This window comes from Haliotis rufescens, unplaced genomic scaffold (genome assembly GCF_023055435.1).
Source record: "Haliotis rufescens isolate VD_foot unplaced genomic scaffold, xgHalRufe1.0.p SCAF_2, whole genome shotgun sequence".
NCBI lineage: Eukaryota > Metazoa > Mollusca > Gastropoda > Lepetellida > Haliotidae > Haliotis > Haliotis rufescens.
Genome location: NW_025963890.1, coordinates 77,609,688 through 77,635,383, shown reverse-complemented (window position 1 = coordinate 77,635,383; position 25,696 = coordinate 77,609,688). Strand labels below are relative to the sequence as shown.

At 40.1% G+C, this 25,696-nt stretch overlaps 1 protein-coding gene across 11 annotated transcripts in view; it reads left to right on the top strand.

The window, feature by feature from the left end:
• LOC124125703 (multiple epidermal growth factor-like domains protein 11) overlaps positions 1-22,489 on the top strand; it is a 41,146-nt gene extending 18,657 nt beyond the window's left edge. For 3 of the 11 annotated variants that reach the window (XM_046489058.2, XM_046489056.2, XM_046489060.2), the window contains 24 exons: positions 12-161; positions 511-660; positions 1,232-1,381; positions 1,731-1,880; positions 2,447-2,602; positions 4,834-4,971; positions 6,302-6,404; positions 7,184-7,245; positions 7,458-7,675; positions 9,141-9,228; positions 10,053-10,129; positions 10,352-10,388; positions 12,772-12,869; positions 13,249-13,374; positions 13,548-13,693; positions 13,973-14,108; positions 14,859-15,002; positions 15,142-15,175; positions 15,428-15,492; positions 15,926-16,051; positions 16,144-16,269; positions 16,826-16,965; positions 17,302-17,437; positions 20,566-22,489. In XM_046489058.2, coding sequence (XP_046345014.2) covers positions 12-161; positions 511-660; positions 1,232-1,381; positions 1,731-1,880; positions 2,447-2,602; positions 4,834-4,971; positions 6,302-6,404; positions 7,184-7,245; positions 7,458-7,675; positions 9,141-9,228; positions 10,053-10,129; positions 10,352-10,388; positions 12,772-12,869; positions 13,249-13,374; positions 13,548-13,693; positions 13,973-14,108; positions 14,859-15,002; positions 15,142-15,175; positions 15,428-15,492; positions 15,926-16,051; positions 16,144-16,269; positions 16,826-16,965; positions 17,302-17,437; positions 20,566-20,637 — 2,828 coding nt within the window. In that variant the 3' untranslated portion in view covers positions 20,638-22,489. The remainder of the gene's footprint in view (positions 1-11; positions 162-510; positions 661-1,231; positions 1,382-1,730; positions 1,881-2,446; positions 2,603-4,833; positions 4,972-6,301; positions 6,405-7,183; positions 7,246-7,457; positions 7,676-9,140; positions 9,229-10,052; positions 10,130-10,351; positions 10,389-12,771; positions 12,870-13,248; positions 13,375-13,547; positions 13,694-13,972; positions 14,109-14,858; positions 15,003-15,141; positions 15,176-15,427; positions 15,493-15,925; positions 16,052-16,143; positions 16,270-16,825; positions 16,966-17,301; positions 17,438-20,565) is intronic. The other 8 variants (XM_046489057.2, XM_046489059.2, XM_046489061.2 and 5 more) reach the window with 8 other exon arrangements.
• Positions 22,490-25,696: the final 3,207 nt, after the last annotated feature.

Here is a 25,696-nt window from a genome sequence, read left to right as displayed (position 1 = left end):
TCCATCTACAGCCTGCGTCCAAGGAATGGAATATGGCGCTGGTTGTGTTGGTCACTGTAGTGCCAGGATGTGTAAGGGAGGGAATGATACCTGTCCCCGGGACACAGGCCAATGTGTGTCAGGATGTCAGCCAGGGTGGAAAGGAGAAGACTGTGCTACTGGTAAATAGCATCCACAAGTTTTATATCTAAGTATATTATGGGCATAAAATCATAATGTAAATTTAATAAAAAAAGATTGTCGACAAACATGAACATTTTGCTCATCTTTGACTTGGCTTACTGATTGATGGTGGAACATTTTTTAACAATATACGAAGTGAATTTCTGGAATAACTAATGTCTGTCAGCTCTTAGTTCGTTTCTGTACACAGCTTGTATTTTTTTCATTGGCAGCATGTATAACATGGGTGGGGGGTGGAGCTGGTTGTTTGGGTAACTTCAGTGCCCGGATGTGTGAAGGAGGGTCAGGCACCAGAGCCTGTCATAATATTCTTTTTTCCATCTACAGCCTGTGTCCAAGGAGTAGAATATGGAGCAGTATGTGAGGGTAACTGTAGTGCCCGGATGTGTAAGGGAGGAAATGACACCTGTCCCCGAGACACAGGCCAATGTGTGTCAGGATGTCAGCCAGGGTGGAAGAGAGAAGATTGCACTCAAAGTAAGAAACATTAGATAGTCCATATGCTATGTCATGCATGTGTGAGTATTTATTTACAAAAATGGGCTGGTAAAAGTCAGTATGTTAAAAACACGTCCACGAAGACGATGCTTCTTTATTGGACGATTGTATACGATATATATTGAGCTCTAAGTATAATAAAACATCACAAATATAATGGCATATCTTTCCTGAAACACATGACACATGTCTTGATCATTTTGTGACAAGAGCCAACACAAACGAATTAGGTTATATTCAACACTTCTGCGTTTTCCTAACACAATGGTTTCAGTCGGTTAGGATCACGTTACCTTTTTTATAATGTTGTTCAGGGCATAGCTGGCATTTTTTCTGAGGTGCCACCATTTAATTTTGCAATGCAGAGATTCTACTTGTCGGATGTGGAATCCCGAATCATCTGCATCATGTTCCTTGTTTTGTTATGATCAACATGTGTTTTCCCAAAGTCGAAAAGGTGATTCACTTTCGTTTTTGCGTCGGCCTGGATGTTGGTTTAGAACATGGCTCCATTAAATCGGTGGATTTCTTTTATTTTTGTCAACGACAGCCTGCGTCCAAGGAATGGAATATGGCGCTGGTTGTGTTGGTAACTGTAGTGCCAGGATGTGTAAGGGAGGGAATGTCACCTGTCCCTGGGACACAGGCCGATGTGTGTCAGGATGTCAGCCAGGGTGGAAAGGAGAAGACTGTGCTACTGGTAAATAGCATCCACAAGTTTTATATCTAAGTATATTATGGGCATAAAATCATAATGTAAATTTAATAAAAAAAGATTGTCGACAAACATGAACATTTTGCTCATCTTTGACTTGGCTTACTGATTGATGGTGGAACATTTTTTAACAATATACGAAGTGAATTTCTGGAATAACTAATGTCTGTCAGCTCTTAGTTCGTTTCTGTACACAGCTTGTATTTTTTTCATTGGCAGCATGTATAACATAGGTGGGGGGTGGAGCTGGTTGTTTGGGTAACTTCAGTGCCCGGATGTGTGAAGGAGGGTCAGGCACCAGAGCCTGTCATAATATTCTTTTTTCCATCTACAGCCTGTGTCCAAGGAGTAGAATATGGGGCAGTATGTGAGGGTAACTGTAGTGCCCGGATGTGTAAGGGAGGAAATGACACCTGTCCCCGAGACACAGGCCAATGTGTGTCAGGATGTCAGCCAGGGTGGAAGAGAGAAGATTGCACTCAAAGTAAGAAACATTAGATAGTCCATATTCTATGTCATGCATGTGTGAGTATGTATTTACAAAAATGGGCTGGTAAAAGTCAGTATGTTAAAAACACGTCCATGAAGACGATGCTTCTTTATTGGACGATTGTATACGATATATATTGAGCTGTAAGTATAATAAAACATCACAAATATTATGGCATATCTTTCCTGAAACACATGACACATGTCTTGATTATTTTGTGACAAGAGCCAACACAAACGAATTAGGTTATATTCAACACTTCTGCGTTTTCCTACCACAATGGTTTCAGTCGGTTAGGATCACGTTACCTTTTTTATAATGTTGTTCAGGGCATAGCTGGCATTTTTTCTGAGGTGCCACCATTTAATTTTGCAATGCAGAGATTCTACTTGTCGGATGTGGAATCCCGAATCATCTGCTTCATGTTCTTTGTTTTGTTATGATCAACATGTGCTTTCCCAAAGTCGAAAAGGTGATTCACTTTCGTTTTTGCGTCGGCCTGGATGTTGGTTTAGAACATGGCTCCATTACATCGGTGGATTTCTTTTATTTTTTTTCAGCGACAGCATGTGTCCAAGGGCTGGAATATGGAGCTAACTGTGTTGGTAACTGCAGTGCCCGGATGTGTGGGGGAGAAATCGCCACCTGTCCCTGGGATACAGGCCGGTGTGAGTCAGGATGCCAATCAGGGTGGAAGGGAGGAGACTGCATTACAGGTAAATCGCATGTGAAATGAATAATTATAAACATAATGCATGTTTTTAGAATTACTGATATCTTCTGATTAAACCCGGAAACTGTGACGATTGTACGATGTGCAGCTTTTCCGGTCACTTGACCACCTAACTGACGTTGGTGAACACAATTTTTATGTTAATACATTTTCCACGTGGTCATTCTCGGAATGACGTAAAAGCAACCACCTCGACTTTACGCGTACACGATTCCGATAAGAGGCACATGTTCAGTAATTTCTTCGACAGAAACAAATATATACACATATGAACTACAGTCGTCTTTTACGGCAAGCATGGGTTGTTGAAGCTCTGCAGTGCCAGGATGTGCCAGGGAGTGACGAAAACCTGTACCTGGGAAACAGGAGAGTGTACAGACGGATGTCGGGAAGGGTGGAAGGGGGGGGGGGGGGGGGGGGGGGGATCTGCTCTGCATGTAAGAGGCATGAAAAAGTATATTACTCCACCTAAATGTTTGTCTTTAGAATTACTACAGATACCATTTTGAATATGTACATAGAAGCATGGAGGCCCACTGCACACCTGATTGTTCTTTGTTAACCGAAATCCACCTGAGTAACAGGTGATTCCCACGGCAAACATTTTATTAACCTAAAAAAGGACACATTGCAGTTGGTTCTCAATACAGAGATTTCATGCACATGGGATCCACTAGTCATTATTTTTGTATTAAATTAATGAAGAATACTGATACTTTTCATTTCAGAGTGTATATTCAATCAAATTCGTGTATAGTCCTGTTATCTCCTACTACGGAATCAATTGAGAACTGATATGAAATTATATTATTATGTGGAGGTGTCTGTCATGATATGGGGTTGTGTTACCTTCGGCTGCAAACTTCCGCTGGTGACAATTCGTGGAAACCTGAATGGCCAACAATACCAAGATGCCATTCTTCGTCCAGTGGTAGTCCCTCATTTTGACAGCCATCCTCTTCAAACAAGACCTGTTTACATGGACGACAATGCTAGACCCCACAGATCTCGGGCAGTTTTGGCTTATTTGCATCAAGAAGCTATCGCAGCTCTTCCTTGGCCGACATGTAGTCCGGATCTTAATCCGATTGAGCATCTCTGGGACATTCTTGTCCGGAAAATCACACATGGTGATCCCCCAGTTCAAAATCTCGCTGGACTTGAAGCCGCACTTCATGAAGAATGGACCCGTTTGCCTCAGAGAAGCATTCAACGACTTGTAATGAGGCGTAGGGTTGAAGCTGTGGTCAATGTCCGTGGATCATACACACGTTACTGGCGTTTCTGTCTTGAAATAGACTCTGCACTCCCAAGGGTGTCTATGTGACACCTGATATGGTCTGCTGATATCATGACAGTTACAGGACAAAAAAAGTTTTTCAATGTTTTCTAATCCTTCAATTTCTGGTCTTTGGTAAAAATTCCTTTCTGCTCATATTATTTTGGAACACAAGATAGACTTGCTTTGGGACAACTTTTGTATCACATGAAGTTTACACATACGGCTTATAACAATCGTAAAATTCGTTACAATAGTCATCATTAAGTGTCAAAAGTAACAGCTCACAAATATGGTGTGTGGCGCTTAACCTTTGTGCATGTGTATGTTTTGTAACAGTTGGATTAGGTTATAAGGTCAGATTGGTTACTTGTCAGTATGACATGTTTATCTCTACATCACAATATGCCTCTTACTTTTATAACCAATATTGTTTCCTGCAGAAAAAAAATCATTCCTTGTTATTTCTGGTTTATGTTTATGACCCCTGTATTCGGTTAATCGGGGGAATCACGGGATAGACATATGCAGGTATTACTTTTGAGAGAAAGTGGTTTATGTTTTACAGATAATATGTTTTATCATATAATGGGTGGGTTTCTCGGCAGGATAAAGCCAACGGATAAAAACGATATCCATTGGGGTCATATGCGGATAGAGATGCAAATATCAAAGGTCATGTAGGGAAAAAGGTCATGTATTAGGAATAAACACTATATATTTAGCTCGCCAAGGCTCGCTAAATACAATGTTTATTCCTAATGCAGGATATTTACCATCCCCAAGCACACTCGCATGATAACCTCTCTATACTGTGATGTTTGTAAGACATCAAGTACAAATGCAGCATGTATGCAATTCTACTCTGAGCACAATACATCCAGCAACTGAAGCAGGATACCCTAACACGAAGACCCAATGTGTATGTGTTTCAGTGTGTAGTTCTGGTACATATGGTGCCAACTGTACTGGAAAATGTGGACAGTGTCGTGACTCCAAGAACTGTCACCATGTCAACGGTGCCTGCCCGAGTGGATGCATTGACGGATGGACTGAACACACCTGCACACAAAGTAACACACATTAATACATCAAGTATATTCGTTTCACACGTTAATACATTTACGTGTGGGTACACTGTTGCATCTGTTCAATTTCACGTAAGCATCTCTTCTTTCTCAAAGGGATATTTTCTTAATAGAGAACATGATTTAACATTTCAATCTTATTTCTGGTCGTAATTTCAGGTTGCAACAGAAAGTTCATCCTCGGTATTTACATTAACTCCAAAAATTCGGAAAACGAACCAAATTGTGAATTCAGAATATAGAACTGTTATTTCCCAATCATCTGTTTCCAAGGAAAGTGTAACTTCTACAATATTAATACAATGCCAATCCTGGTATGTGTATAGAATGGAGTTTTGGGAGTAATCCTATTACAATAACTTAATTGCAACGGTTCAACACAATGTCATACTTATCCGCTATTGTCAGGAACTCATAAACAAAGCTTTATCAGTGGATTATATGGCTTATTGACTTTCCTTGCATGTGTTTTGGATGAGTGCCGCCCATGGGCAGGATACGCTCACTTTTTCGCCAGAGCATGCCATGATCACTGTTTTATAGTGATTCATAATCATATGCTTATGCTAAATTTGTAATCGTAAAATAGATACTGCTCTTGGAATGTATTTCTTGTGATTATTGTGTGAGTTGACTTTAACAGTGCTTGTAACATTAATCAAGTCATATCATGGCGTGTCAGAATACTGTGGGAGGAAAGGGAAGTAAGCCGACGTCAAACGCCGATACAGCGTCACAGCACAATTGCTTTCCTGCACCCATAAGGTCAATTTACTAGAATTGTCGTAATATCTACATATTCTACATCAAATTATTCAAAGATGCTAATGTAGCTTATACCGTAAGTTATGAGTGAGTGTATGCGTGACAGAGGTCGGTCTAACGCTCCTTTAAACAGTACTCCAGGCGTGTCAGCTTAATTTGCACGAACAACCCCAGAAGTAAGGCAGGTCTCAGCCGTCTACCATTTCATAAGCATGGGTATGGTGCTAATCGAGCGATGGACGCAACTGTGCACAAAGATATGCAGCTCCATAGGCGACTGTGCCGCCCGTGTATGAATGTTGCCGCTTTTATATATACATATAGATTTTTTTCAATAATGACATCATGACCGTGTGCAGCTGGTATGGTGTTCATAAAATCATATATACTTCATCGATGAACCAAAAGGAACTGCTGTGAAAGAGAGCATGCGTTTTGTCAGTTGCAATGTTCCTGGAAGATAAAATGAATAATAGCAATGAAGTCGCACATACTTACTTTCGGCACAGTGTCTTTGTTTATATGACATATTTATATTTCTCTGTTCCAGCTATCAGCATGCCTGTGCCGAGTAATGCCGGTGCCATCGCGGGTGCCATTCTTGCTGTCCTCGCTGTATTGGCCATCATTGTTGTGGTTGTGGTTGTCTTTAGGTAATGTGTGTTTAATTATAGTAAAAGCGTATGGCAATTACCAATTGTAAATCGTAGTGAATGTTTAGCGAGACAAGGATGAAGGAACCCAGGCATTATCTAGGGCTGGATATGACATAGGTCATGCTTACTGAGGAATACGAAGCAACTGCACAATTCAGAGTAGAGACTCCGAGACGATACTGCAAGGTTTGGTTGCCCATGGTTGTATTACTCATTGTTATCTGACATTCGGTGATCCGATGGATGACAGTTGGCAAAAAGCCCACTTCAGTGACCCACTCAAATTTGAAATTTATAGACCAAAGAGAACTACATTGTTTTGTTCAAAACTGCATACTCTGCGAAACCAAGCTGAATGTGAGGAAACCCAATGTTGCAAAGGTTGTAGACGTTCACTGATCACTGATCACTGTTCACAAACAGTAAAGAACAAGCCAGATACTATCATAATCACGATTATTCCTGGATTACTAGTAGTTCGTGAATGTGAAATTATTTCCAATTAATTATCTATAGGAACAACTTTCGATGGAGTATTATAAAGACCGCGACAGCATAAATAAATGTTCTGAACAGAAGATCCAGCCCATAATCCTGCAATTAAAAACCTGTTATACTGTCTACCTTTTTCAGCTATAATATAAAGGGTGAATTACCATTTCAAATTATATAACAATGTTTAGCATACACAACAAATAAAGATCAGGTTTCATAAAACTACATTTTTAGAAAATTACTATGTAAAAAATATAGCAATTTTGTTTTGTTTTTATCAGAAGGCGGAAGAGTCATCCGAAGCGGTCTGATGATCATACAGACATGTTCGAAATACACAAAGGTTGGTGACAACAGTTGGCCTGAAGAATTGTTGAATTTCATATAATGAAAATGGGATCATTTAGAAATGATAAACTTATCATGTACCAGTTTCCAGACCAGGTCTCAAAGACATACAAGACATTCTTTCATACCTGCATAGATCTGCAAGTGTCAATATATACTGTATATTCATGCAAAGTTACCTACATGGATCTGTTTGTCACATGATAGGCCACATATCTGACAAAGGACTTGAAAACTCAGCGCATAAAGGTGTAGTGGAGGAGGACGAGGACGGTGTAGAGGAGGACCAGAATATGGAGGACCACAGTGCCACGTACTACAACATAGCGAGTGCTCCTGCAGTGACGGTGGTGTCTGTAGATCAGCTGGGGGAGCGGATCAAGGAACTGCAGGTGCCCGTCGGACGATTCCAGGCAGAGTTTCAGGTCAGCTGGATCAATACTAATGTATAAAACCGACACGTATATACATTAAAGAATGTGTACATCAATTTCTTGAACAATGATAAAATACGATTGCTGGTCGAAAAGTTCTAAGCCTGACCAACTTTCAACTATGGGCCATAAGAAAGTGAACAATGTGAGGCCGTTTGTGTATTAGTGACAGCCAGTTGAACATGATAGGGGTCCATATGGACACAGCAATGGAAAAGAAAGAGTACCGAGCAAGAATCACTTTGTTTTACTTTAGAGAAAAAGTATTCCCCAAGAAATGCATGACCCCATGTCACAAGTTTATGGGGATAAGTGTACTAGCTTTTCCACTGTTAAACGTTGGGTAGCTATGTGCACGGCTGTTGATGACCCTAGGTCCAGACGTCCCGCAACTTCCATCAATGAAGATTCAACCAAAGAGATAGCAAAACTTATACTGTCAGATAGACGTATTATCATTACTGAACTGAAGACACAGTATAAGTCATGGGCCCATTGAAACTATTATTCATGAACATTAAATGAAGTTTCTAAATTTTCATCTAAAGGAAAAAAGAACTGACACTGCCAGAAATAAATTAGAGCTAATTGAGGAGCATTTCGTCAAAATCAAAAAGAGATTAGTAACGGATGATGAAACATGGGTCAATCACTTTAATCCCGCGTCAAAACGTAAATCCATGGAATGGCACCATTTCATTTATCTTAAGCTAAGATATTCAAGATGAGTGAACATGGCCACTGTATTTTGGGATATAAAGGGTGTGATCCTTGTTGATTACTTAGAAAGTCAATAACCAGTACCTCCTGTACTGATTTATTTCATTGCCTGAGAGATTCTATCAAAGAAAAGAGGCGAGGAATGTGGACTGCTGGAGTTATACCACTTCATGACAATACCTCTTCTCACACCTCTCGATTGATGTGCAACAATATGGGTTCGAGGAGCTTCCTCACCCTCCATACCCGCCAGACCTCGCACCAAGTGATTTCCATCTGTTTCCTAAACAGAAAGAACACCTTCGTGAAAAAATGTCTGAATAGGTTTTTCAGGGTTGCTTCAGAAAACTTCTTTCTGACTGGAATTGAAATGCTGCACTCTCGATAAGAGAAGTGTATTGAAAAGCAGTGTTATCTCAGAAATATAAAAACAAACACTTTCACAATTGTTGATTTTCCTTGTTAGGCTTATATCCTTCTGATCAGCCCTCATATCTCAAAACAAAGATATGAAGCACATTTTGCAGAAATGACATTCAGTTGTCATCTAACACAATGAAATGTATTTGCATGACGATCGCATTCTGTTTATTGTTAGTAGTTTGATCAACTGTATGCTGTCTTCTACCATGTGGTACGGGCCATTTGTACACACATACATATGGCTTATCAACCATCCTGTATCAATTTCAAGGGGATTTGATGTAATAACCAAATGTTCCTTCATTTTTCGCAGAAGCTGTCCACCACCTTCACCCGACCTTACAAAAACTCCCAGCTGGAGGAAAACAAGGGCAAGAACAAATACATAAGTTATTACCCATGTGAGTGTCTCAGCGTGTGAAGAATAACTTGAGGTGACATCGTAATATTGGGCTTTTCATTTGATAATAGCACTCATGATAGTGTGCGTTATGTGTAAAATTACATCTTTCTCAATATGAGCATATGCATCGAATCAACAAAGATCCATATTTGTATGTGTATGTTGTATGCATTAGATGTATGGCTTTGACTGTGTTATAAAATCAACTGAACCTTTTCCGTCTCTTTAAAAAAATAGCTGATAAAAGCAGAGTCGATTGTATGATCATGACTATATCATCAGTATGTGTGTGTATGAATACTTATCAAATAGTTACAATTACATTTCATATTATAAATATCAAATGTTGATTTCGAAAAGTATACTGAATTTCGAACGTTCTCAAAGAATGTTTTTTGCCTCTTCTACTTATCGCTACTTGTATTCTCCGGCGTTGACGTAGTTTTGGATATGAATACAACTAAGATGATGAGGTTTACATTTCATTGTTCTTCATTACAACATGACTTATATACAATTTGGGATACCCAGAGTAAACGTTCTCTTGACTATCATCCCACTGTGTTATTTAAATATCAGTTCATTTGACTCTAAATTCATGGACCAGCCTGTCTGAACGCATTCTCATACACGTGTTCATATGTACATTTTAAATTCAGTTTTGTATTTCATGCAAGCAACAGTGTTGTGTGTTTAGCTCTCCAAAATAAATCCCCCTATGATGCCATACCAGAAACATGTAGTACGCTCAACTAGGTACATTTTGGAAGTAGTATGACGTGCAGAACCTTTATTCCCATTATAAAATCTCCTACATTACAGATGATGCCACTCGGGTCGTGTTGAAGGAGGTGCCAGACCAGCCTGGTTCCGACTACATCAATGCCAGCTACATCGATGTCAGTAGGATATCATGTTTCCTCGTTGATAATTGGATTTTTAAAATTTTCATTATTTGTCAAAATTCTTACAATAGTGTCAGTACCACATATACATGTATGTATCTGTTAAAAGACCTGTGAACATCCGTAGTAGAATAGGTTTTCACGCACACATGTTTGCCGTAAAATGCGACTATGTTTTAAACATTAAAAAAAATCTTTTCATTCTTTTTTTAATAGGGACATTCTCAACCAAAAGCCTACATAGCAGCACAAGGTACGGTTATTTATATTTATAATCGTGTAGTGGTCTATCCTGGTACTAACACACGTGTAATGGTCTATCCTGGTACTTACAAACGAGTTGTGTCTATCCTGGTACTTACACACGAGTAGTGGTCTATCCTGATACTACCACATGAGTAGTGGTCTATCCGGGATCTTACACACGAGTAGTGGTCTATCCTGATACTTACACACAAGTAGTGGTCTATCCTGGTACTAACACATGAGTAGTGGTCTATCCGGGATCTTACACACGAGTAATGGTCTATCCTGGTGCTTACACACAAGTAGTGGTCTATCCTGGTGCTTACACACAAGTAGTGGTCTATGCTGGTACTTACACATGAGGAGTGGTCTATCGTAGTATTTACACACATGTAATGATCTATCCTAGTACTACCACTCGTGAAGAGGTCTATCCTGGTACTAACACACGTGTAGTGGTCAATCCTGGTACTTACAAACATGTGATGGTCTATCCTGATACTACTACTCGTGAAAGGGTCTATCCTGGTATTTACACAAGTGTAATCATCTATCCTGGTAAGAACACACGTGTTATGGTCTATCCTGGTACGAACACACGTGTTATGGTCTATCCTGGTACAAACACACGTGTTATGGTCTATCCTAGAATTAAGACAAGAGTAATAGTCTATCCTGGTACTAACACACGAGTAGTGGCCTATCCTGGTACTAACACACGAGCAGTGGTCTATCCTGGTACTTACAAACGAGTAGTGGTCTATCCTGATACTAACACACGAGCAGTGGTCTATCCTTGTACTTACACACGAGTAGTGGTCTATCCTGGTACTTACAAACGAGTAGTGGTCTATCTTGGTACTTACACACGAGTAGTGGTCTATCCTGATACTTACAAACGAGTAGTGGTCTATCCTGGTACTGACACAAGAGTAGTGGTCTATCCTGATACTTACACAAAAGTAGTGGGGTATCCTGGTACTAACACATGAGGAGTGGTCTATCGTAGTATTTACACACATGTGATGGTCTATCCTGATACTACTACTCGTGAAAGGGTCTATCCTGGTACTTACACACGTGTAATGATGTATCCTGGTTCGAACACACGTGTTATGATCTATCCTGGTACGAACACACGTGTTATGGTCTATCCTAGAACTAACATGCGTGTAAACGTCTATCCTGGTACTAACACACGTGTAGGGGTCTATCCTGGTACTAACACACGAGTCGTGGTCTATCCTGGTACTAACACACGAGTAGTCGTCTATCCTGGTGCTAACACACGAGTAGTGGTCTATCCTGGTACTTACAAACGAGAAGTGGTCTATCCTGGTACTAACACATATGTAGTGGTCTATCCTGATACTAACACACGAGTAGTGATCTATCCTGGTACTAACACACACGTAGTGGTCTATCCTGGTGCTAACACACGAGTAGTGGTCTATCCTGGTACTTATAAACGAGTAGTGGTCTACCTTTGTACTTACAAACGAGTAGTGGTCTATCCTGATACTAACACATGAGTAGTGGTCTATCCTGGTACTAACACATGAGGAGTGGTCTATCCTGGTGCTAACACACGAGTAGTGGTCTATCCTGGTACTAACACACACGTAGTGGTCTATCCTCGTGCTAACACACGAGAAGTGGTCTATTCTGGTACTTACAAACGAGTAGTGGTCTATCCTGATACTTACACACACGTAATGGTCTATCCTGGTACTAACACACGTAGTGGCCTATCCTGGTACTAACACACGTGTAGTGGTCTATCCTGGTACTTACACACGAGTAGTGGTCTCTCCTGGTACTTACAAATGAGTAGTGGTCTATCCTGGTACTTACACACAAGTAGTGGTCTCTCCTGGTACTTACAAACGAGTAGTGGCCTATCCTGGTACTTACACACAAGTAGTGGTCTATCCTGGTACTTACACACGTGACGTGGTCTATCCTGATACTTACACACACGTACTGGTGTATCCTGGTACTAACACACGCGTAGTGGTCTATCCTGATACTTACAAACGAGTAGTGGTCTATCTTGGTACTTACACCCTAGTAGTGGTCTATCCTGGTGCTTACACTCTATCTATCCTTTTGGTAATAATGAATCACCTAATCACAAAGTGGTAGGCTGAGAGGCTACAGTGTTGCATGTTTACAGCTCTACATGAACCATGCCAGAGATACGTATACGAACAAGTGGAACACATATGTTAAGCTGACACATTGAAGACGGATGAATCTGTTTTATTCGATATGAATATGTGAAATTGTCTTAATTCAAAGCCCTCATTCGGCATCAGTGTGGCTAGTAATTTGATTCCTAGGGTTAACTCCCCCACAACCACAAAATCTTAAATATCTGTCATTTACAGCTCCAAACAAGAAGACCCTGACTGACTTCTGGAAGATGATCTGGGAACAGAACTGTACACAAATCGTCATGCTGACAAATCTCAAGGAGCTGGGAAGGGTACGTTCCAGACAAAACTATTTATCATTGAAGGGTTGATGATAAGTCAAACATAATGTCATTATATTGACAAGAACATCTTGGTGTTGACTTTCAAGCATTATCATGTCATGATTCTGTAACCTCTGCTAACAAGCATAATTCATTGTGACAGAGCGTTCATCCAAATGATCTTTCAGCTAGTGTATTTGACACATATGTTATAATTACCATTTGTTACCACGTGTTGCAGCAACCTATGGCTTGCAAGTTAGTTTCCGCTCATGACCAGTTGCAAACATTTCAGCAAATGCTTTGGGTTTTCAAAACTGAAATACGAACCAGTCAATGATAATATTAATTAAAGACCATAGAATGAGAATAGTTTTTCTAATCGTAGGTGAAGTGCGAAGCATATTGGTCAGATACATCAGACATGCGTGTGGGAGACTTCATCATATCTGTGACCGACTCCAAAAGGCGGGCTAACTGGGTCGTCAGGGAACTACAGGTGACAGAGACAAAGGTAAGCCAACCATTTTTCTGACAAAGATTCAGACAGTAATTACAAACGGATTTAGCTGCAAACATCAATGTATTCGAATAAGTAACCTCACTAACCTCGGCATCATAGTAAGTCCTGGAACCATTGCCTTGATATAGCACAAAGCTCAGTTTTACACAGTTTTACAATTTCAGACCAACACAAGTCGATGTTTCGACCATTTCCACTTCACAACATGGCCCGATCATGGAACTCCTGAGGAGACGGCCTTGACTGAGTTTCTGTGGCTGGTCAGGACGGCACCAACCATACAGCATGAAGCTCTGCTGGTACACTGCAGGTAAAGAAATTGGCTCTGGCTATATCGAAAACAATGTTCCTTACAGTGGTAAGTGCTGTCAAAATCTGATTGGAAAACATAACACTGGTAAAAGATCAAATTACATTACACTAAATCAGGTATTTTCGTAAACAGGTTTAATGCCATTGACAGACAGTACTCATGCTGTTGCTCTTTAATACAATGACATTATAATAAGTTTCATATTTCAACTGATTTCATGGATACTGTATTAAGTTGTATGCGAGTAGATACACACTATATTGATTCATTCCTTAGTGCTGGGGTCGGCCGGACAGGGACGTACATCGCCGTGGACTACCTTCTGGACCAGGCACTGGCTGAAGATAGGGTGGATGTGTTTGGTTGTGTCTCGAGGATGAGAGACCAGAGGAAGGGCATGATACAGACCAAGGTGGGACACTGTCACCATATATAACGCTTTGCAATGACGGGTATTTTTGGTACTAGTCATGAATCTTATATATGTCAATTACTGACCTTTTACTATTTGCGTTACATTGTAACCATTTAAATATGAAATATAATAGTCGAATTTTACCCAACGCAACCATGCTTGTGTTAAATGGTGACATCAGTGTCACTGAGAGTATAATTTATTATTATCGGGTCATTGGAATTCTTGAATATCTGTCGAAACATATGCTACAGGACACAAAAGACATAATACAAGAGTCATCAGAAAATGACAAATCCCCCCGGCCCCTACAGATTCGAAAGAGCAAATTATTCCCAATGCAGTCTATGTCCAACTTCTTTCCCAAATTTGTTTATAAAATAAAAATCCGAAAAATTCCAAAATATCAAAAGGCACCACTTCAGTATGTCACTGGTAGATTTTCCACGTTTCGATTAAATACACTGATTGGTTTTCGAGTTCTGCACCTGAAAAGATAATGATTATGGACAGACAAACGGACAGACCGACGGACAGACAGACTAGCTGAACGCTGTATCACCCCGCATTATATGGATAATTAGTAGTGATGAGACAAGGTGAACGTGAAAACACACTGAATCTGTAATACGCGTATCCTCAAAGTAATAAAGAATGTTTTATTAACTTTGGAAATGTCTCCACAATTGCTTCATTCTTGTCCGCTTAATTTCATTTATTATTGAATGTTTTATTGCATTGCATTAGGAGCAGTACACATGTGTTTATATGGCCCTGTACGAAACACTCGAATTTGGTAATACTGCCATCAGCGTTGAGGACTTCAGATACAGACGGAATATGAGAGGAGCATTCAGCATGGGGCGAATGGCAGTCTCCAAGTTAATAGAGGTAGGTGCTTTGTTGAAAATCAACTTTGATCAGTTCTATTTGACATCATTTGCACAAAGTAACGTAATAATGAATTCTGGACTTAATAACGCCTACATTACCACAACAAAAGCTCAAACAAATGTTCGAAATGTTGTAGACCCTGAACACAGAAAGGAAGGAGCAGTCTCAGGGTGAGTATAGACGGTCTGACGGATGAATTTCATCAGATGGTGTTGGCACGGATCAGTTATATCATCAGTTACATATGTTAAGTTCACACCAGGAGAGTTAATACACTCAGTAAATATCTAGTAAAAAACTTTCTCGTCTTATGTCAAGTGTTAAAACAAGCATGTCATTTTTATCTATATTTAATTTATTTAATATGTTCATTGAACTTTTTCCAATATCAGGCAAAGAAAGATTTATTATGAAATTTTCAGAACCCAGCGTCAGAGGTCGTGTGTGGATAAATGGATGCTCAGACATCCTAGCTGTCAGCTCACGGGTAAAATAATTGTATTTGTTTAATGACGAATCAATAAAATACCTACAAACGACAATGTTGTTTGAACCTGATTCTATTAGCTGAATGAGGCCCCAAGAAAACACATATAAACGACTGTGTTGTTTGAAACGGATTATGCTAGGTAAATGAGGCACCAAGAAAAAACCTGTACACGGCAGTGGTGTTTGTACTAGATCTTATCTGTTAAAAGAGTATTTTAGAAAGTACATGTAAACGACAGTGTATTTTACAACGAGTTGTTTTTTTAAACTAGGTGACAAGAAAAATGTGACAGGAGCTCAGACATAAGTTTAAAGTTCAAGTTCCTATTCACAAGCCTTGAATGATTCTTCAATTATGTAGCATGTCAGTCAACTTATCCTTAATGATTCGAAATAAAATGGTGCATGTATTGTCATTATCCCCCTTTTAGTCTCACCTGTCAGTAAAAGGCTACCTGCTAACTGAGGCCCCTTCCGTCACCACGGCGTCTCTGTTCTGGAAACTCACCGAGGAACAGGAGTCTTCCACTGTCATTGTCCTGCCAGACTCACACCAGGTGGGTCATGTTAATCCAATAGTGACACCCATTTGTGTACATATTCCAATTCCATCGTTACTAGATTTTCAAACTTAACTCATTTTTGTCAGAGTCTGTCCAGTTTTGTGCCATCGACAGGAGACAGCCTTGATCTTGGTCCTGTTAATGTCAGATGCTCCAGAGAGACCACCGTCAACACAGACATCACCCTCTTGAACATCCACAGACAGATGGAGGTAGGTTCACAATTCACTGATGAACTCTTATTAACATCACACTTATTACCCTGGCTCAGATCAGCTGGAAAACACACAATGATTAGGTCATTCGGCTCGCAATGGTAGCGTGAATTAATGATGAAATACCACGTTTGTCTGAAAATACTTGTTTGAAATTCATATCTCACAAAAATATTTTGGTCGGCACCGGTGACTTTATTGGTGCTGTTCAAAGCGATCTTAGTGTTGAGGTCATCGTAATTCTCTTACCTTAACATTTTCTTACGAAAGCTGTAGCGCTGTGGTGTGTGTGTATGTGTGTGTGTGTGTGTGTGTGTGTGTGTGTGTGTGTGTGTGTGTGTGTGTGTGTGTGTGTGTGTTTATCTCATCGAGTGGTCCGAGTAGTCAAGTCATGAGTCAAAGTCAGTAAATCGTTTGCAGGTGAGCTGAACATCCTTCGTTGTTTTACTTCAAAGGAAGTCGATGGCGATTTTCTTTGACGAAGCACACGCATACCTAATGACAAGTAGAGATTATTCAAACTATAACGTTTCGATATTCGTTTGCTTAACAGAATTCCCCAACAGCACTTGTGCATGTGTATGTCTTGAACATCCTTCCCGCGGAATCCCCCTCCACTTTGTTGGAGCTTCTGGAACAAGTCGACCGCCACACAGGGGAGGTCAACCCCCACACGGTTACTGTCATATACAGGTAAGGGACGTACAACTGTACATGAAGCAAGAAATCGGGCCTAGCATGGAATCCAGAATCCAGAAGCATAACTGTCATAACCCGTCACAAACACTCGCAAAGGCAAGTCAATTGTTTACCTGAAAAAAGAGTACATATGTTACAAATCAAAATAACGAATAGCATGGGACATATTTGTATCACAGATGCGTCAAAATAAGAATTTGGAATAAGTCACCAGAAGCGAAAACAGGGACTAAAATAAACATGGAGTGGTTACAGTGTGTCACCTCAAAAGTCGGTGTGGTATATGACGCCATCTAACATTTCATATGCATTCGCATTGTTTTGTCACAGCGATGGCGGCCGACAGAATGGAGCCATGTTATGCATCCTGAGCAATATTGTCCAAGGTTTGAAGCATGACAAACGAGCTGAGATCTACAACAACATGAGAACCATGACCCACTGTCTGGACCAGGACATCACGCAGGTAATACCAACTTGAACCTTTTCTTCCATTATCCAAGCAAAGGTATTCATAACTGTATATTAACATCAGTGTGTAAGTATTAGAGATAAAGACATGTTCTGCGAACTAATGCCAACTCTAAATAATTGTTTGTGAGTCATGAGGTTCTCACCTTTGCGCATTATCAATAACAAAAAGACATGGCTATGACACAGTCAGAATCGTACATTGGACTTACGATTGGTAGTTACTTCCTACACTTGCGGAATGGGTTTTGTCTTTTTTAGGTTATTGGCATCCTTAAACACTAAAGTAAGATGTACATGTTAATGTTTGTAAGAACCTTTTATCATCCTCTTGTCCATTAAGATTCCAAATCATATATAATATGGGAGAGTGAGTGAGTTATGTTTTTACGCCACTTTAAGCAATATTCCAGCAATATCACGGCGGTTACATGTATATAATAGACTTATAATTCTAATTATTCTGCTACCAAAATAGGGGATAGTGGGAAGCATGCAGACAAATATAAATGGCATTGAAATAGAAAGGATATGATCACAGCTGCTGAGGAGTAAGCGATACGATCTAATGGATTCTGATTCTTGGACGCCTCCATACTCGATTCCTTTGATCATGCAAGTTAGTGAGTGAACTTCGATTCGTCAGAAAACATGACATTATCCCAACTTCGATGATCCCAGTGCCAATGATTCCTACACAACTGCTGTCAAATGACGTGTAGCAAGTTGTGAGATGATACGTTATGTGTATGCACATGTTATTTGTGCACTGTTGGGGCTCTTACACGAGTTGCCTGATGCAACCGATCCCTTATCTGAGTGACAGTTTTCAACCGATTTCTTGATGCCTTTGTTTTGGCTAACCTGTCTGAATTTGGAGTTGCCCCTGGGCGTCCAGAGCGACGTCGACCATTGACGTTACATGTATGTTGGCATCAAACCCAGAATGTTTCGGCAACAATATTAATATGTGTCCGCCTCAAATGTGTTTAAAATTGTGTCTTCCTAACGTTTTATTACCAGACAACAATATGCGTCTGCTCAAAGAGTAAATCTGCCAACCCCGTACGTACTGTCGGAGGTCACGTGCATAATGCCTGTCACAATGTTGTGTTTGAGGGATGGATTTCTTCCGAAATGTTATTGCCGCGTAAATCACTTATTTTCATTACCAGACATAAGCGTATTTTCCTGTAGTTTCACCTCTAAACAAAATATGCTCTACATTTTTGGCATAGACTATTACAACAGGTAAAGCTTTAAAAACTAAATGTTACCTTGGCATTTAATGGCCCGTATATTTCAGTCTTCAACATCTTGATGATATAACAGCGTTGATATCGAAACACCTATTGAATGAAACCAGAGAATAAAAAACCCTCTAATATTACAATCCGTCCAATTGTATCTTACACACATGAATCCGGAAAACATTTTTACAACAGCCCCCAAAAACAAGCTTTTGTTCGTTGATGCTGTTTGGTGCACCGCTCTTCCCAGCGGTCTCATGAAGGTAGTCTGCAAGGAGGCAAATGCACACATTACTGTTTGCGCGCCACTGCAGTTACTCTTTTATCTCACGCCGGGGTAGATTTGTCAAAAGAACTGGCCACAAAAGTTAGCAAATTCTAAGGTCGTGTTCAACTGAATTCAGCACAAAGTAGAAACGTACTCAGTCATATTGCAGGGTGACAACTCCTCTTGATATCTCTCTTCCTTGGCCACTGTAGATATCCTGCAATGAAATTGCATCACATTGCTTTGTAGACCTTTGTGACGTCATCGGGTACCAACACGTTACAATCAAATGACGATATGGATGAAATATTGCCGATGTGACGTAAAGCATTAACTCACTCACTCACTCACTACAATAAAATGACATCACTAATCTCTCTGCTGCTAAAGCTAGTTAGCTTTACTTTTTTCACACGGGACATTACTTATTACTGTTTACATACTGAAAACTTTGGATGAATGATAAGTTTGACGGCATATAGATTCTCTCCCTAATGTCTCGTCGACAAAAATGGAAAAAATATCTGAAACCATACGCAAAAGAAATATCTGCCAAAAGCAGAGTCGATTGTATGATTCTGACTACATTGCATATCATTACAGCGTTCTTTATCCAGTGTATTATATCTCTCATCTAGTTCTTAAATACTCTGAACCAATTCATGACCCCGGCTTCACTTCGAGCCGAATTCCAACAGCACAATTCTTACAGGAATAGAAACGGTGCTATGGTCACACATGACTCCTGCGTATATCACATAAAACTTGCTCAAATTGAAATAAAGGATAAATGTTTAATATCTGATGAGTGAAGAATGTATATGGAAGTGGCTTGTATATAAATGTATGTAATTTAATGAATAGATCTGGGGTAGAATAGGTCTTCAGCAACCCATGCCTGCCGTAAAAGGCGACTATGCTTGTCGTAAAAGGAGACTAACGGGATCGGGTGGTCAGGCTCGCTGACTTGGTTGATGCATGTCATCGATCCCAATTGCGTGGATCGATGTTCGTTATATCAATCACTGGATTGTCTGGTCCAGACTCGATTATTTACAGACCGTCGTCACATAGCTGGACTATTGCTAAGTGCGGCGTAAATCAACCAACCAACCAACCAATCATTTAATGAACAATAAAAAAAAAAAAGCAAAATATTTTCCATATTCTGAGCATGAGATGTACGACTCTCTTTAAAATCTTGGTAGAAACAGCATGCTCGATTGAACCTAAGAAATTGTAAAGGAGACACCTAGGACAGGAGTTGCATGAATATTGATGGACCTAAAGGAAAATGTGGTTGTTGGAAAGTTGAAGTCATCCCTCTTGTAGTTTTGTGGAGAGTATTTTGTGACTTTGAGTCTTTATGCATTGATCTGAATATTAAACAGATGACGCGGACTTAATGTCTAGTTCAGGTGGGTAAATGGAAGGGAATGGATAAATATATATCTGAAGCTTAAGTTAAACTTATTGAGCCCCATATTTCACATAATTTTATGTTATCAATGAAGAAGTCCAGCATTTCTCATATATTTCTTTTAGTAAACTTCATAACAAAGTCAAACACTTGCTGCACACATGTATCTCCGTTCTGTCTTCCAGGATGACATTGCCCTGTGTTACGACGTTGCCACAGCGTACCTGGAATCGCAGAACATTTACGCCAACATGTGATAACCGACCAGCCATGTGTGCTGTATCGATGCTGCAAGGGACATCAATCTCAAATAACATCTTGATTTTTATAGTTATTGATCTTAAATAGTATTTGTTTGGTATACGTTTACTTCTTAACCAATGCCGTTATGGATATATTCATTCAATCAGAATTTCAATATAAAATATGAATCAATTCTCGATTGATGAAATGATGTTGTTATGAATACCATGTTTGGAGCTAACGAACACAGCTTTCACCGCTTGTGTAGATGTGTTTACTGCGTGTGATGCTAATATTGTGTCTCGAGGTTACCAACAAGGCTTTTCCAGTGTGTAGATGTATTTACTGTTTGTGATGCTTGATGGCACAGGTGTCGGAATGTTTTTCTTAATTTATTCACTAATTGGAGCAAAAATATACCTTAATCCAGATACCTTCTATAAAGACATGCCCATATACCATGCATCAAAGTGTGCATACATTCTTCATCTGAGGGAAGTTCTGTTACATAATGGTTCTGATATGATTTCTATTTGTCCAGGGCCACTGCTACATAACAGCTGCAATGACATGCCAGAATATTGGTATGTTACACTTGTGGTTGAACTCTACAAAAAAGAAGGCCTTAGATGGTCAGGATATGACGTTCAATTTGCGCTGATCAGAGTTTTACAAAGGATGCTATAATGTTTAGTTGCTTTTTCACATAAACGTTCACACGCAATAACTTGCCAATCTCACCACATAACATTATTATATGATTTACCTCATCGGGACCTAGATTTGACGCACATTCGCGAGCAACAAGCAAGTCGCTAATAATCTATTGCTTCCAGAACTAGACATCTTTGCTTTTTCTATGTATTATTTACTTTAAACCTACCTTCATACTTACAGCGTACATACATAACGTACTGATGGGATTTGTCTAACCCGTGATTATATATCCATTCCAGCTTTATACTGGGTTCCCAAACTTGATAAGCATATGTATTAAGATATATGTACTGCCGAGTCCCGCAAATATACAAATCTTTGCCAACTATTACTAACAATACCTCTGACATCTACCATGCAGGCCTAATTAAAAACTGCCATAGAACATAAGAGTCAAGTGGCGTTAATCACATGTGGTAATTTTGAAAATATTTACTTGAAGTTATACAATCTCATACACTAATGGATGTTTTCAATTTGTAAAATAGGAAAGAAACTCTACTCGAACATAACTGGTAGTCGCCAGTCGTCACAGCGACCGTGCACTTAATACCACATCTGATATTCCATTTTTTCGTAGAAAATGCTTTTATTGAAAAGATTTGGATTGTATTAAATCGGATACAGATCTTGTACATACATGTTTATATTTACTGATAATCGATTATGCGGAAGAGAGATCGAGGTTATGTGTTTTAGGATGGTAAATATCCAGTTTTTGGAGGAAATACTATTACGCCCGGAGCCAAGGATCGCTAAATACAATGTGTATTTTCCCCAAAAGGATATTTATACGTATCCGCATATCGATTATCAGTCAATTTAAACATACACGTACAAGATCTGGACCCGTTCCACAAAGTGATATGAACACGATGGTGACTCTACTATTGTAACATTGACATACCACAGTCGTGAAAAGATACTCTGTTGTTATTTTGATATGTCAACCTCTTGTAGAACTTAAGGCATACAACAGGTGTTCTATTGTTGGCCTTTGAAACCATGGTTATATTACAATGAGGTGGGCAAAGATTGGATTACGGTAACGAATATCTGTACATGAAATTACATTGTATTAAAAGAGCTTCATTTGTATCGTAGTATTAAATGCATAAAGTATCAAATAATGAATAAAATATATTTTTTATTATGCCATTGTAATGTTGATGGGACCTAACCTAAGAAGACAAGTTCAATTTCACAACAACAAAGTATAATGACATATGTTGTTGGTGCAGCTAAAGGACACTCAAACAGTGTGAACTGATGCATACAAAGTATGAAACATGTTTTTATGATCAAATATTTTGATTTTGATCTTATCTGTCGTGCAATGTAGAATGCGCTGAAAGACATTACATACACGAGGGACTGCATGACTACAAGACTACAATAACACCCTACTCCCTCAAAGTAGTATTAATTTAGTCATCATGGTCCATATCATGAAGACAACGGTGTAATGGTCCTGGGGATAGTTTCACCTCGGCCTTCAATACAGATCACACAGACCGTGATTCACATCAGAGAACAAAGCGGAGCATAGTGCAACAATATTCGGTGTGCATCTTACCCCGTGAAAAGACTCCCGATCCTTGACCCACACCCACGACTCCGGTTAGTATAACTGTTTTAAATGAAAATTTGCACCGATACGATTCTGATCAGACTAGTCTGTTTGTTTTGTTTGTTTCTTTGTTGTTTAACGCCGCACTCAGAAATATTCCAGCTATATGACGGCGGTCTGTAAAATAATCGAGTATGGACCAGACAATCCAGTGATTGACACCATGAGCATCGATCCACGCAATTGGGATCGACGACATGCATCAACCAAGTCAGCGAGCCTGACCACCCGATCCCGTTAGTCGCCTTTTACGACAAGCATAGTCGCCTTTTACGGCATGTATGGGTTGCTGAAGACCTATTCCACCCCGGAATCTTCACGGGTCATCAGACTAGTCAATTGGCTTTCTGTCAATGTGGACACGCGAATAAATGAATGGCAAGATCAGTCTGAACATACTGACGGATATAACGATACTGACGGCGGACGTTTTTAAATAATGAAGTGTGGACCAGACAATTCATTGGTTGACATGAGCATTAAACTACGCAACTGGGATACGATGATATGCATCAACGAGGTCAATGGGCCTGAACACCCTATCCCGTAAGTCGCCTCACACGACAAGCATGGTTTGCTGAAGACCAATTCGAGGCGGGATCTTCACGGGGTAATAGCATTTGTTTACTATCGAATAGTGAAATGAAGCAGTGTCACACAGGCCATATACTGAATATGTCTAGACCTAGGCTAGAAAGTTGCTCTACAGGACAATCGGCTCTCTATCTCCGATATCGACAAATATTGTTGTTGCCGACAGAAATCTTTTCAGATCTTTGTTCCCTGTGGTGCTCGAGGAAACATAAACTTTGTTATCATGATCAAATAAATATGGAGGAAGTACTAGTTCTAATCTCCATAAATCGTGTGTTTCCGCACCGTAAATATATACTTTTAGGGATACAAATACGATGTGTGATAACGTGCATACCCTCCAGAATACGTTAAGACGTTGAGATGTAAAAATGCGAATTGTGGACACAGAAAATGCAAGATAAACATTAATGAAAAACTACGTGTTGTTTCATCACGGTGAATATCAAGTCATATATTTTTTATACGCTGTATAAATGATAAAGTTAATTTGGGACAGGTACTGTACTCAAACTATACTGGCCACATAAAGAACTGTGCACGGAGAAAATATAGACATAAGGGCACACCGTCCATATATGAAAGATAGGTTTGAACACAGCACATATTGGAGACATTCAAACGCTCATGCACGTGCCATGCGATATGACGTCATTGATGGGGGCCTCTGGACGTGCAATGTGTTACTGCACGTGCATCCTGTGCAGCTGTACACAGCATGTGCAACTAAAAATTCGCAGTCACTTTGGAAAGCATGATCTGTGGTCATTCAAAAATTCAAAACTTCTCAGGCGCAGACACAAGCATATCACAAGCAAATCATGCCAAGATTGACAGCGTCATTACGTCGAGCGTCGAGCGTCGAGTTACACAGGTTCCAAACGGCAGTAACGACGTCCCAGACAATTCCTGGACTGCGCCGTATCCATCCCAACACTGTCAGGAATGGTTTACGTCAGTACGGGATTCGACCACGACGCCCTGCCATACGTCCCATCCTGACACACCGTCGTCGAGTCAACCGTCTAAGATGGTGTCGAAATCATGTTCGCCAACCTCGAATATGGTGGAGAAATGTTGTCTTTACAGATGAATCGAGGTTGAACATTTCCCACAGTGACGGGCGCCAACGTGTCTACAGGCGTTTGGGAGAACGTTATGCACGCAGCTGTATTGTGGAGAGGAATCGTTTTGGAGGTGGCTCTGTGATGATTTGGGATGGGATAACAGCACGGCACCGAACCCCTTTGGTGGTTGTTCAGGGCAATCTCACCGGTGTTGGCTACAGAGATCAGATTCTGAGGCCTGTGGTCATTCCTTTCCTGCAACGTCATGGCCCGGGATTGACATTTCAACAGTACAGCGCTCGTCCTCACACGGCTAGGGTCGCAATGGATTTCCTTCACCATAACAATGTCATGTTACTGCCATGGCCTGCAATTTCTCCAGATCTCTCCCCAATAGAGCATTTGTGGGATGAAATGGAGCGCCGTCTGCGTCGTCTTCCACATCCTCCAGATAACGTTCGTGACTTGGCACAGGATTTGAGGAGGATATGGCAGGCCATTCCCCAGGCCTTCCATGCCCATTTGGTGGACTCCATGCGTCGCCGATGCACTGCTGTGATTCACGCACAGGGTGGTCATACCCGTTATTGACTTTGTGACTTTGTCGTTTGACCCCCTGATCTTATGACGTCATCGTAACAGATGTTGTTCAGGTCCCGTTGACATTTTCTTATGGTCCGATCACTCAGCTGCTACAGCGTCTGCATCATTTTGTTTTTGCTGTGTTGTATTTCGATCCAGAATATATTTTCTCCGTGCACAGTTTCTTTATGAGGCTAGTATATATGTTTACCTTCAGGGAGTGAGTGGATGCAGGTGCGTTGTGCAATTGTGACATTGTAATCTTATGCCATGCACTTAACTAGTTTCAAAGATAGGTTTATTTGTATACACCATTTACGCTGTTAATAGTGGCACAGATCCTGCATAAAAGTACAATCTACGCATGACATCACGAGACAAAGTGAAGTCATCTGAGAGGACTTTTAGATACTGTTGATGCCAGAATACTTTGCAGAATCGTAAAAGTAAGTCTGCAGAGGTAGACGTGCTTATACTAAGTGT